Source organism: Poecilia reticulata, linkage group LG22, assembly GCF_000633615.1.
Source record: "Poecilia reticulata strain Guanapo linkage group LG22, Guppy_female_1.0+MT, whole genome shotgun sequence".
NCBI classification, from domain to species: Eukaryota; Metazoa; Chordata; class Actinopteri; order Cyprinodontiformes; family Poeciliidae; genus Poecilia; species Poecilia reticulata.
Window position 1 is genome coordinate 12,278,847 of NC_024352.1, and position 13,567 is coordinate 12,292,413.

At 39.5% G+C, this 13,567-nt stretch overlaps 1 protein-coding gene across 6 annotated transcripts in view; it reads right to left on the reverse strand.

Moving 5' to 3' along the window:
- Positions 1-13,567, reverse strand: part of LOC103458589 (AT-rich interactive domain-containing protein 1B-like) — a 199,298-nt gene that overhangs the window by 22,628 nt on the left and 163,103 nt on the right. For all 6 annotated transcript variants that reach the window (XM_017302536.1, XM_017302539.1, XM_017302538.1 and 3 more), the window contains exon 8: positions 11,311-11,581. In XM_017302536.1, the coding sequence (XP_017158025.1) occupies positions 11,311-11,581 (271 nt within the window). The remainder of the gene's footprint in view (positions 1-11,310; positions 11,582-13,567) is intronic.

Genomic DNA, 13,567 nt, shown 5'->3' on the forward strand with positions numbered 1-13,567 from the left:
GAAAGACCTTGCGAGACGGAAAAAAATATGTGGTACAATCAAAAAAGGATTGAGTTAGAATGTAAAGGCAAATCATGACAGGACGCAGTGGGGGGTGGGGGTGGGATTCTGGCTCAATCCAGATTTAAACATCAGTCAATCCTGTCCTCACGTCCCTCTTTCTTTTTAAACACAGACACATCACTTAATACCACATGTTGGAGACGATACACATTGCCTGAGAGGAGGGATCGGTTTGGTAAACCTCCCCATAATCTCATCTCACAGATGTAATTAGTCATAGAGCACGGCAGATGATACATATGTAATCCCTCTATGGGGGCCGAGGTGCACAGGGGAGCTCCATGGCAAAGAAACAAGTACACCAAATCCACGCTTATCTGTCCCTGTTTTCCTGTAACGGCAGGAAGGTGGTGGTGGTGACGGGGGGTTGGAGGGGGAGGAGGGGTTTAGACTCCTTCCATGCTGCCTACATGTTCCCTAAAAACCCTTGCATGAGTCAAGAAAGCAGAGATAAATGTACTTTTTGTCACATTTTGTTAATAAGCGAGCCAGTGCGAAAGCTCACAGAGCTGAAAAGTAAGTTTCCAAATTTAAAATGTTTAAAAAATGTCCCACATCCCACCTTGAGCGACACAAACAAAAGTTCTCCTGTGAATACTGAAGGATCCAAATGATCAACAACAACAACAACAGTGGTTGGTGGATGTTTCGACTGTGGCACTCTTCTATTATGACTAATTCATGTCATAAAAAAGCCCATTAGAAAGCACTTGATGGAGGCACTGCACAGCGTTTAATCACGCTTAATATATGCATGTGCTGCTATCAGGGCTGGGGGGGTTGGTGGGGTGATGAGCAAGGGAAGAGGGTGTGGGGGGTGGGATGGCATAGCACATCCATCTTGCTCTTGGGCACCTTTGCGCAGGCAAAAAAAAAAAAAAAGAAAAGAATCAGTATCCCGTTGCCGCAGAGAAAGAAGAAGCAAGAGGAAAGGAGGATAGAAACAAGGGCGTGGAGGAAAGGAAGAAACAAGGTGGAAGGAAGGCAACCAGGGACTCTGAGTTGTGGATGTATGAGTCCCTGATGGACCAAAACAAGGGGCGGACTTTGAGCTCACCGACCCGGAGCTGGAAGACATTCCTGTTTCTTAAAAACTAAGATGAGGGAAAACTCAAAAATAAAAGAGGCCTGTAGACTCAAATTTGTTTTCTATGAGAATTTTATGGAAGAAAATCTGAGAAGTGTACCATTTCCAGTTCCCCGGACCATTCTATGAGCTAGAGCAGACTGAAAAACATTGTAAATAAGAAAATTTAATGGCTGTCAAACCTTTCAGGTGAAGCCCACCCTTACAGGAACAAAAGAAGAAAAACGTGTGCCAAGTGCAATTTTCAAAATAGATATTTGTAATTATGTATTTGAAATTCTTATAAGAGAAAAAAGGGTTGCACTCAGCTGAGAGTAAAAACTACAGCCTTGATTTCTGATTCTGTTTTAAAAAATAATTTTCTTGCTTCGAGTAGTAGTCAGGTTTTCTCTTAAAACAATGATGCTAATGTCAGATCAGAAATGCAACAGAAAGGCCATCAGATCTCTGTTCCTGCATCTTCAACATAATGTCATCTTCTCACTTCTTTCTGTCTTTTTCTCTCGATGTGTACAACATTTACACAGCATCACATTGCATCACATCATAATTACTAAGGTTTATAATGTCAGGAAAAATTTTTTGCACCAACATAATCAAATAACCAAATTTATCCTGCTCTGCTCATCATATCTCTGAGGAACATGTGGAGTTTGCAGGAAACACACTGAGCTTTCTCCAGTTACAGTGTCTGTCCAGGTGCTCTTGTGCCTTGTTGTGTGTTGTCCTATCACCATGGCAATGCTGCTTTGTCGAAAGTGTGATGTAGGTGCAAATCTGGGTTGCAACATTGGAAGACTATACATTATCTTTGCTTGCAAAACATATGAAATGCTTAAATATAACAAAGATTTCTGTGACAAACGTGCTTTTTGAATTATTTTTAGTTTACTATCTGAAATATAGAAAAAAAATTATCTCTTGGGGGATAATTGTTTAAGCTTGTCTGATCCAACCTATTATTCATTCAGGCGATAAATGACTCTTAATAACAAGAGACTTGTTAGTGTCTGGAATAAAAAGAAAAGCCAGTGTTGTACTATCCATCTATTGTGATATGGAACTGGTCTTTTTTTTATTTTTAGATAATAACAGGTGGAGAACATCCTGTAAACATCCATTTCAGCAAAATCATTAAGAAAAAAACAACTTTAAACTACATTTTTAGGCAGGTACCAGTCCATAAAGTAATTTTTTTTCAATGTCTTTACTAGCAATAACTCAGTTTTGAAAAAAATAAAAATAAAATAACAGTAATTTTTATAACTACCCACTGGTACTGGTCACACACAAATCAATCCAAGTAAAATGCATTTTTTGGGTCTTTTGTCCAAGTTTTTCTACTTCTTGAAGATGTGAGTTACAGAGACTGTTCCTCTATTGCAGACATTGTTTTAGGCCATACGTGTGTTATTTTACTCTGCCTGCAGAGTAAATATGTCGTCTTGGTTAGGCAGAAAAGTTAGATGGAAATTTAGGTGAAAAAGCAGGCCTACAAATAAATTTAAAAAGACCTTAGGAAGCCTGCATAAATAATTAGGCATACTTTTAAAGATTACAAGAACGTCTGGGAAGAATAAAGAAGAAATGAGAGTGAGGTAAAATTTTTGCACACTTCTGACCATTATAAAATAGGGATCAATTAAGGACATTTAACCTTGTACTACCTACAGGTGCATTCCAAAGATTTATATTATTCTACAGATAGTGTATAGGGATATACTTTAATAATTATTCTGTTACTTTTAATAGTTATGGCCTGAAGCTACAAAAATTATTTTCTCAGAAAATATGAATTTTAGAATATTCCTAGAAAGAAATTTTCTAATACAGAAATGTGTGGAGTAGTAAAATCCATGTATTCACTCACCTGACTTTGTCAAGGCTCCTTTTGCATAAATTAATGTATATATTCAGCTTTACATGGACATGATCAGCCAGTGGGTCTGCTGAAGTGTTAATGACTCCTTAAATTCAATAGATTAAGTAGGAAATTAAATGATTGAGAAAAGATTTCGATCAGGTAAGATGGAACATTTTCTGGCCAATCATGCGCAGTGACACCACAGTCATTAGAAAAGGTGCTTTTAGTAATTTGGACGGGTGGCAAGTTCCTCTGGAAAATAAAATCAACTTTGCAATAAAGCTTGCCAATAAAGAGAACAATGTAGCGCTGTAAGATTTTTTGGTACAGTTTCTTAAGGAGATTTTTTCCTTCCACTCAATCTTACATTAATAAGCTTACATACACCCACCACAAGCATAATTTCTTTAGAAATTACTTTTTGCAGCAAACAATTCTTGTAGAGAATCAGTGACTCTCAGGTCAGCAGTCTTCAAAATGTTTGTGGAGATCACAACATATATAGTTTAATTGTCTTAGAACATATTGCAATCTTTCGAGAAACTCAGTGTTTTTTTTTATCATCATTAGCTAAAGATTTTAAAAATGTATGAACATAATTTTTAAAAAGTTATGTTTTTTCCTTTTTATTTATTGCATCTACACCTTCAGCTGTTGTTTTTCTACCGGTTTCTCTAATCGTCTTTCCACACACACAGACACAGACAGCCGGTTCTCCCCTTTTACTATGTTGTCCATGTGTGAAGGGCATCTGAGAAGGCCACTCTCCAACCACAGGGAGAGTGTGTGTAAGTACCGAAGTGTGTTTGAGCGTGTCCTTGTGTTAGAGCGCAGGGTGGGTGCCGTTGCCAAGGGGATGCCATGGTTACGAGGTGCCAGCCAACCAGCTGACAGTTTCTCTCTGGAAGTGGCAGTGCCTTTGTCCTTCATTCGCAGCGACAGGGGCGTGCAGCGATGCCTCCCAGTGCCGCTAACTGGACAAGACAGCCCAAGCACTGGGGCCGCAGGACCATGCGACGGCTGCGGGGCCCCTGCCCATTGATCTCCTTTGCTTGGTGTGTGTTTAAGGGTGTTTGGGAGAAAGTGGAAGGGAAAAAGAGCTAGCAAGAGGCTCCTGGATGGAAAGGATCGGCTGGAGGCTATGAATTATAAATGGACCCAATCTGTTCGCAGGGCAGCTCGGGCCCCAAACTCCTGACTCAACTCAATACGTACATTTACAAACATTCAGACTGTGGACCAGAATAAACCCAACACACACTTACGGGCAAAATAAAAGGACAGCTTTTAACATATTAAATCCAGAGAAAAGCTACTTCCCCCCCACCCTCCCTTTCAAACATCAAACAGCTCAGGATGGATGGATGAAGGAGAAGCCATTTATTTTGCCCATCTAATGAAAGCAGAGAGCGCCGCAGCGCTGCCAAGACTGGGAGCGACAAAGCGCCACAGGCAGCATCTTCCGTTCTTGACATTCAAGCGCTGCTCTTATTTATTTAGTAAATTTACTTACTAAGGAGGTCAGAAATGAATTATTTGGCGAGGATTTGCCTGGGAGCACTTTCCTCTCTTCTCCTCATTCCTCATCCAACATTTTTCTCCCCTCAATTTCCTTTTTATTTATGGCTCTCTTTTCTTTTTTTTTTTTTTTTTTTTTGCTCTTGCTCAACTAAGTGCTTATTTTTACGACAGCTCGCCTGTTCCTATAGCTCCAGGAACTTTTTTTGCAGAGTGTCGCCGGTAGCGTAGGGAAGTCATTTGCGGAGCCAATTCCACCCTCTGAAGCTGCTGCCAAGGAAAAGCTTATACCTTTTAAGACTTTGTGTTCCCCTCTCTGTTTTCCAAATAAACATCAATCTCCAGCTCCCTAAAATCCTGTTGTGCACCTCTCTTGCAAACAAGCTTACCCCCTCTTCCTCATTAATGATACTCATAGAACTCAAGGGCAGCTTTTCCAAAAAGCTCATCCACTTTTCAAATATTAGATTTGTAGGGATAGAGAAGACTGCCGTGCGTACATTATTTGTTTTACAAAGTTGTTAAGTACTCCATAAAAAAGAAGGTATTAAATATTGGCCATAACAAATATTTAAACATCAATTTCAATACAAGTTAGAAATTACCTGAAGATGTTGGCTCAATGGGGTGCGTCTCAGTATTTCAGAATATTAATTCAAAAAGTGAAAATGATATGTTATGTAGATCATTACACACAGAGTAATATACTTTAAGTGTCTATCCTTAATCATTTTTATTATGGCTTTCCACTAATTCCTTACAGCAGTGCATTAGAATGTTACATAAGACCAATATAAGAAGGATTTATGGCAGAATATTATTATTATTATTATTATTATTATTATTATTATTATTACGATATTAGGGTGGTGGAAGGGGTGAAAGGTCGCAAAGGCAGGCAGAAGTAAAGCTTGACCTGCAGAATGATAAAGGAAGCTTGTAGCTTAAATAGATCTCCCAGATCTGGGTGGCATGTTAGATATATTCCAGCTAGAGCGTGTGAGAGAGCAGCCCAGCTTGAGTAGAAGAAGTACATTTAACTGTTGATTTTTACAAACATATTTAAGTTTTATGTACATACAGCACAGTTTGTTTATACAACAGGACAATTTTCTACGGGCCCACAAGTCTGCGGGCCAACGCTCCCTCCTCCTTCAACCGAATCAAACTGATTAACAAACAGAAGCGGGGCAGTTGTTTCTAATTCCAGTCTTGTGGTGGGGGCGAGACTGACACGGCTCAGGAGGGAACAAAAACACTCCACGCGCCACACCTAATGAAGATTTAATCTGGGCCCACGCCCGCAGCCCCGGGATGCCAGAAGTGGTCTTCCTCTGCTCATTTCGAATTCTTTCCACCTTGTGTAATGAAGTCGAAGTGTGTTTACTAATGTTTCGAGGGTGTGCGCGACTCGGGAGAGGACGCAGAGGCAGCGTTGTGGAGAATTATACGTGGAAATGAAATGAAAGAAAAGGAGAGGAAAGGAGCAGAGACCTGCTTAGGATGTTTAACTAACTAGCGTCTAATTTGGAAGTTTTGTAACGGGTGGCTTTGGCAGCTTCGGGATGAATCATAAAAGATTAAAAAGGAAAAAAGAAAGAAACCGACATGTGCCACGACTAACAAGTTGTTTCTCAGACAGCGAGAGGAACTAAGTCTGAATGTTTCACAGTGTTGCAGAGATCTGGAAGCACAAACGGGGTGCAGGGGCCCTTTTAACTGCAGGTTTTTCGGAGGCCAATTTTCTCCTGATCTCTCTCAGATGTGTAAAGTGGGATCTGAGGAAGAAAAAACATAACAAGGCCGCGTTGGAGACAGCGGAGAACAAAAAGCAAATTGGAGAGAAGAAAGGCCGAGGGAGATGAAACAGTCTGGGTAGGATAATAGAGCTGCACAAAGATGAAGAGGCCGATACAGTTGGGAGAGTTGGTGAAAAAGAGAGAAACAGGTGGGAGGAGAGAGGGGAGAAGCAGACAAGGAGGGATAAAAGATTGTGAATGAGCGACTTTGGGCAAGACGAACACTGAGGATGAGACGGACACTAACATAAAAAGTTTTCTGCAGAAATGTCCACTTCCACACTTCTCTTTGCTTTAAATTAGTCAGAAAAGCGCTTTCTGCCAGAACACTAATTCCTATGTTTGGATTTTAAACAAAGGAGGTGGCAGAAGTAAAAGCGTATCTAACATTTAAACACAAACTCATACTGGCAAGCAAATTTAATCCTGTGGCTTGTTTATATAAGCCTTTGGTTGTTCCAGTGTGTCTTGCAAAAGTATTCACGATCTTTGAACATTTTCACATTTTGTCACATTTGATGGACCATGAACAGCAGCCTTCAAGTCTTGCAGCAGATTTCCCACCAGACTTAGGTCTTGACTTTGACTAGGCCATTCTAACATATACATGCTTTGATTTAAACCATTTCAATGGATGTCTGGTTGTATATTCAGAGCCAGAGTGTCAAATCTTTTGCCACCTCTAACAGGGTTTCCCACCAGAATTGTCCTGTATTCATCCTGCCAATGACCAGCTTCCCTGTGCTGGTCCCAGGAGACATAATGCTACCTTGTGTTTGCAGCATAATACTGCCAACTCCTTGTTCAATGTTAATTTTCCCTCTCTTAATATTTTGTAAGGAAATGTTGGACTAACGTGACCAGCGTACCATCCTGTGCAGGTGCCATGTCTCCCATGACACTAGTTTTGTTTTCCATTTCCATATCAGTTTCTAGTCATTATTTCATAAAGACAAGTTTGGTGGGATTTTGTGGAGAACTGTTGATAGATTCTAAAGTGCAGCTCCTCCAGAGTTACCATGGCTGGCTCTTGTTACTCTCCTTAATTGGCCTGTCAATTTAGGTAGAGCACTATGCTATGGTAGATTTGCAGTTATACCTTACCTTTTCCGGTAACACTTTATTTGAAGGGGTGTGCATAAGACTGACATGACACTGTCATAAACATGACATAACATCTGTCATGAACATGAAGGAATCTTTATGAATGTTTATGACAGTTGTCATGACGTGTCATTCGGTAAATAATGACACTTTTAACGCAAAGTTGCTCTAAAAGTTGCATTGAAAGTCCATTAAAAATGCCAACATTGCATTAAATTATTATGATTTACAAAATTATGCAAAGTTGACACTTTTAATGGACGTTTAATGCAACTTTTAGAGCAACTTTGCATTAAAAGTGTCATTATTTACCGAATGACACTTTATGACAACTGTCATAGACATTCATAAAGACTTCTTTATGTTCATGACAGATGTTATGTCATATTTATGACAGTGTCATGTCAGTCTTATGCACACCCCTTCAAATAAAGTGTTACTCATTTTCAATTTTTCAGACGATGGAGTGGACAATGTTCCATGAGATATTCAAAGGTTGGGACATTGTTGTATAAATTAACTATTTTTTAAACTTCTCTGCAACTCTCTCTCAGCTCTGTCTCTTGTCTAAATCTTAGTGATGCCTTTAGTTCACTAATGCTCTCTAACAAACCTTTCAGACCATCAAAGAACACCTGGATTTAGATTCATTATTTTACACACAGGTGGTTTATTACTAATCCCGTTAATTTTGGAAACAATTATTTGCACCGAATTTCGTTTAGGTGTGTCAGGGAAATGTGTGTCGATGACACATTTTTCAGAAATTTATTTACAAAACTTTTAAAAACATAATTTCCCTTGCAATTTCCAATTATGCACTACTTTTTTGTCGCTATATTTGATAAAAACCCCAGTAAAATAAAATTTAGTGGTAGTTATAGAGACAAAATGTGGAAAACATTTGTAAGGAAAATCTTTTTTCCACTGTCCACTGAAGAGATGATTAGATAAAACACAGTGACAACTGGGAAAGTTGTCATTCCGCAGATGGAAAACATATCAAAGAGACAGATTTCAGAACAGAAAGGACTAAACCTTTTGCTTCCAGTGTGATCTGCACAGTACCAACACCTTCAGACATAAAAGACCCAACACAGCAAATCTTTCACTGTTAATAGTAAATCAAAATAGATCATATCTCAGCTGATAGGCCATGAATGAAAGAGAATGAGTCTTCTCGTGCAGCAGCTCCGCAGTGAGCGACACCTCTCTGGTTTCTTAGTGTAGAGACTGACAGCCAGTCTCATTGGGCTCAGCAGTGGGGATCATGTCATGTCACTTCTTATTGACAGCCCAGCCATCGCCTAATGGCTTGTTCAACAATTGCATTGGTGCCTGGGTACATAAGTGTATGTGTGTCGGTGTGAGAGGCAATGGACCCCCTGATGCACATAATTAATCATACATTCTGTCAGACACCCCCAGCCCTCCCCAGTACGTACTACTGTTTCGGTAAGTGAACAGAAATCTGAGACAGTGTTAACAGTGAGTGTTCCACACAAGCTCTCCAAAGTTGGCTGTCTGCTATGCTAGTGAAAACTGCAGTGATAATGGAAATTAGAATAGCTTTAGAGATTAATATCTTATTTTTCTATAAGGAAGGACATTTTATGATTCTTGAAAAGTATAACTACATTTTATCATGAGGCAGAACATCATTTTTGCCTTCTAAAAAAGATTAAAGGAATATTTATGATGCTGTAAATAAAAAAGAGGCGTGATAGGGAAATCTAGGGATCTAGACGGATGTGAAGACAATAAGTTGGTTGAAAAAAGGTAGGATCAAAGGTTTTTGAGTTAGGCTGTATGCATAATGCAGATCTAAAGGGATAGCTCAGAATTTGTACAGCTTAAAATGTATTAAGCTGTAGATAAGACTCTTGGTGTCATCATTCACTTGATCGCAGTGGCTGAACTTAATGACTAGTCTGACAGGGGCCAGGACTAATGCAGACATCTGCCATCTTATAGCAACTCCAATCTTGAAAATGTAACAGTAATTTATGTTAAAGCTTCTAATGAACTTTTAACAACTCTTCATGTTTATGTTGGGGACTATTTATGAATAACCTGATAAATATTTAAATGGGATTTGAGGTGGTGAGCCACTAATGTGTTGTTTGAAACACACTTAAGAGAACAGAACATGTAAAATGTTTCAGGTAATCATGGTGGTTTTTACAGGGGGTTCATGAGGACAGAGAAACTTACTTTTGCTTTTTCTTTTTTTTTTTCCTCTCCAAATGTAGTAATTATCTGAACACTTTTGAGATGAAAGGTAATTGCTCTACACACAGACTATTAGCTAACAAGCAGATGATTGGGCCAACTATGGTACTTTTTATAAGGCTAAGATTAGTTAATTTTTGTCAGTGCAGACAGAGCGTCTACATGGTGTAGCATGAGATTAATTAGCATTATCATTGGGTCACTCCAGCAACGTTCCATAGCAGTCACATTAATTCAGATTTTTTTTTTATCTGTGTTCAAAAGACAAAGGCAGTCTGCCCTACTTGCACATCAAATTACGTACACTAGAGTTTTAAAGGAGCACATCTATATACACCAAAGAAATGCAGGGCAAACACACAATAGTGTGTATAGAGAATTACTTTTGAAGAAAGCCTGAAGGACATAAAAAACAGAGGGAAGTTTCACTGAAATCTGACTCATGTTTCAAAGAAGATCAGGAAAAGTGCTCTGTTGATGGATTATTAGGAAAAACCCAAACTGATACGAGGAATGAGGTAGTCTTCACAAGCGACAGTCATGTTTTCACAAGTTTCCTTCAGCAGGGTTCAGGGAAAGTTTACTGCCCACGCAGTCCCTCAAGAAATCACTGTCTTTAGCTTCACAAGCATTCATAAAGTCAAGGCGCCGGCGCTGATGGAAGAATTAAAGCCCTTTACTCAAACTCTGTTAGATCATAAAAGAGTTTCATTTGTGTGTCTGTAGGAGCCTGGTGTCATTTTCGGGTGCTCTCACAGTTAAAACCAAAGTGTCTCTTTTATTCTCTTATGTGTTGATAGTACTGTATCCACGCCACAGTGCCTTCTGAAAAAGCCAATATCTGTTTTTTTTTCTTTTTTTCCCCCTTTTTTGCAGTGAATGGCTCTGAAATCAAAATGTCAGGGGCTTTATGAGATGTGTAAAGATAAGTGTAGTTCTAGAAATGGCACCCAGAAAAGTGCAAGCCCTGAAAACAAACACTGTCTCATAAAAGTGATGCAAGACAGAGATGATTATTAGCCTTAATAATAGCAAAAAAATTGCTGACTATTTCTGCTGGTTTAGAAAGCTGTGAGAAACTGCACAAATGTTACAATTTGTATTTTTTAATTTTAAATAAGCCAGTTCTTCTTGCAATAATCTAAAGAGGTCTATGTTTATTTTTTGTTGTCTGGCGTGGTGAAGATGTTCTAAATGCCATCATAATGCTGGGCTAAAGGACTAGATCAAAAGCAGCACAAAAGTTTGTATTGCAAGCAAACCCACCTCTTTAGATGCAAAGTATAAGGAATTTAGAGATGCACAACAGTGTCTATAATTGTGTTTTTTAAAGACTTTCAGATGAGTGAACATGCCGTACTTAGGCCACTCTTTGGTTTGGATGCTGTTATAGAGCAAAGATGTGATGTCAGAGGAATTAAAGATATGTAAGAAACTATTTCAAAGTCTAACTGCATTTTTGTACAACACATTGATGCATGTCCGCAGCCCATTCAGGCATTAAGACGCCAAGAAAAGAGACTTTCAGCAAATATCAGGACAAGTTTGCACCCACAAACAGCAGTTTGATGCAAAAAAAAAAACATTCCCAGAAAAAACCTCAATTTTAAAGGTAATCTCCTGTGACCTTCCAGTACTTTTACCTGTTGTGCACCGAGTTGGCTACAGCTCCCTCCTGAGGCTTGCGATTAGATGGAGGACCCATCCCTGGTCCAGCTGGTTGCGGCATGCTGGGAGAGGTGGGACCCATTATTGGGTAGGTCCTGTTCTGGCTCCCCGGGCCGTGGCTCCGTCCTCCGGGTCCTTGTCCATGCATGGGGCTAGTAGCATTCATCCCCAGACTGTTGGACAGGCTGGGGCCGCTGTAGTTGCTTCCAGCTGACCCAATGTAGTTAGAGGGCCGAGGGTAGTTACCTGGATTAAGGAAATAAGAAGACAATCATTAAGGAAAAAAAAACAAAAACCCCCCCCAGAAAATAGATAAAAATAGATAAATTATGTCATCAGTTTAATATTATTGAGTTTGGGCAGATTTAAGGATGTCCCAGGAAAATAGCAGTCACATAGGCTTAATAAATTTGAGAGAAACTGACTGTGCTTGTCAGCTGCTGCTTTAATATGCACTACTGTGGCACAAACAACAATTTCATCCCACTAAACAAGAACACCATGACAGTAAATCTGTCTCAATAAATACCTTGACAGGTTAAGAAAGAGAAAAATGTTTAGAGCTCAACCAAGTTCTTATTCATAACTTCTTTAAAATGCAGTGTGTGCAAAAAAAAAAAAAGATTTGAAAGAAAAAAAAACATTATAGGGTGTGTTTCTGGTGACACTTTTTACAGCGCTTCAGGTTGCTGGATAGCCTTGGGAACAATTTCCAAGCTTAAGGCTGACTTTGTGAAACACTTGAGAGAAGCTCTAATCTGCAGTAAATGCTTTCTGGCTGCCCTGGAGTGCCACGCGCCCATGATGCCAGAAGCTTTCCTAAGGCACACTTAAACCCCTCTATTTTGGCTTTAAAACCTTCACTCAAATCCAACCGCAACATGAAAGAAATGGACCATGTTGGCAAATACAGTGTGGCTATACAGCACCTTGCAAAAGTATTCACACCCTTCTAACATTTTTATATGCAATATATGCAGTAGTGTTACAACCACAAACTTGATGGTATTTGATGGAATTCTGTATAACAGACCAGTTGACAATGGGTGTTTGCGTTCGCTTTCCATCCAATCAGACTGAGACTAAAGTTTTTTCCAAAAAATAATGGGATCAAATCTGTAGACGTGCAAAGTTGGTAGAGGCCTATTCTGAAAACCTACAGCTGTAGCTGCAGGTAGAGATTTTTCTACGCACTATTCAGTCGTGTGAATAAATATTAATGAATGACATACTTGTTGATTTTGATTTGTAAAAGATTTTAAAAACCATGTATCCTCATCCTTCTACCTGAGAGTTATGTACCAGTTTGTTTTGCTTTATGTCATAAAATCCCAATTAGATGCAATAAAATCTGTGATAAAAGCAGTTTGGGTATTGTTGCTAGGTGCTGTACATTCAGGAACACTAAAAGACACCTGCTATAACAAGTGAGTGCTCCTATAAAGAGCAGAGTATTCCCTCCACAGGCAGAGAGCTGTTTCCACAGTGATACTCCCTTCCCAGGACAAATCCCCTGCAAAATAGAAATAGAAAATGTGGCATTTCCCATTGTAAAAGGGACTATTTATTTTTGATTTGATTAAGGGTGCTTTAGTTGGGCCTCACTGCATAATCCCCTGAGAATTTGTCTGGAAAAGGGGATCAAGTTCCTTTAAAACCTTGAAGGCTTTTCTGCACGCTCAAACGAAAAGAAGTTAAATGACAATATTCCACACAGGAGGGGGAGAAAAAAACAACTCTGAAAATGGAAACGGCTTCCCACTGTCCTCGAGTCGCTTCAGCAAAAAAAAAAAAAAAAAAAAAAGCACTATCCGCATGACATAAGCCTGCGAGGCCTCCGAAAAGACTGGAGCAGCAGAAGGTTGGAAAGGAAGCAGAGGAACACAGATGAAAAGGGAGGTAGGGAAAAAAAAAAAAAAACCTTTCCAACCCTCGAGATAGGATTTGCGGTCAATGGAAATAAAAGTCTTTCCCATAAAATTCAGCGATTCCACTTGAATTTGTCCAGACGTTGTAATGAAATCTACAGTGGGAGATGAGGGAAGCTTTAGTGAGCCGGCGAGTTTGAGTACGGCTGACACCTGTCAAGGGCTTTGGGGCTGTGATAGGGAAGCGTAGAGGAAGAAAGGATGTCTTAGGAACACTGGGGCGGCCGGGGAATGTGGGAGTTGGCGGTTGTATGTATGGTACATGTCTAAATGAGCATATCCATTGTGAATATATATATATATA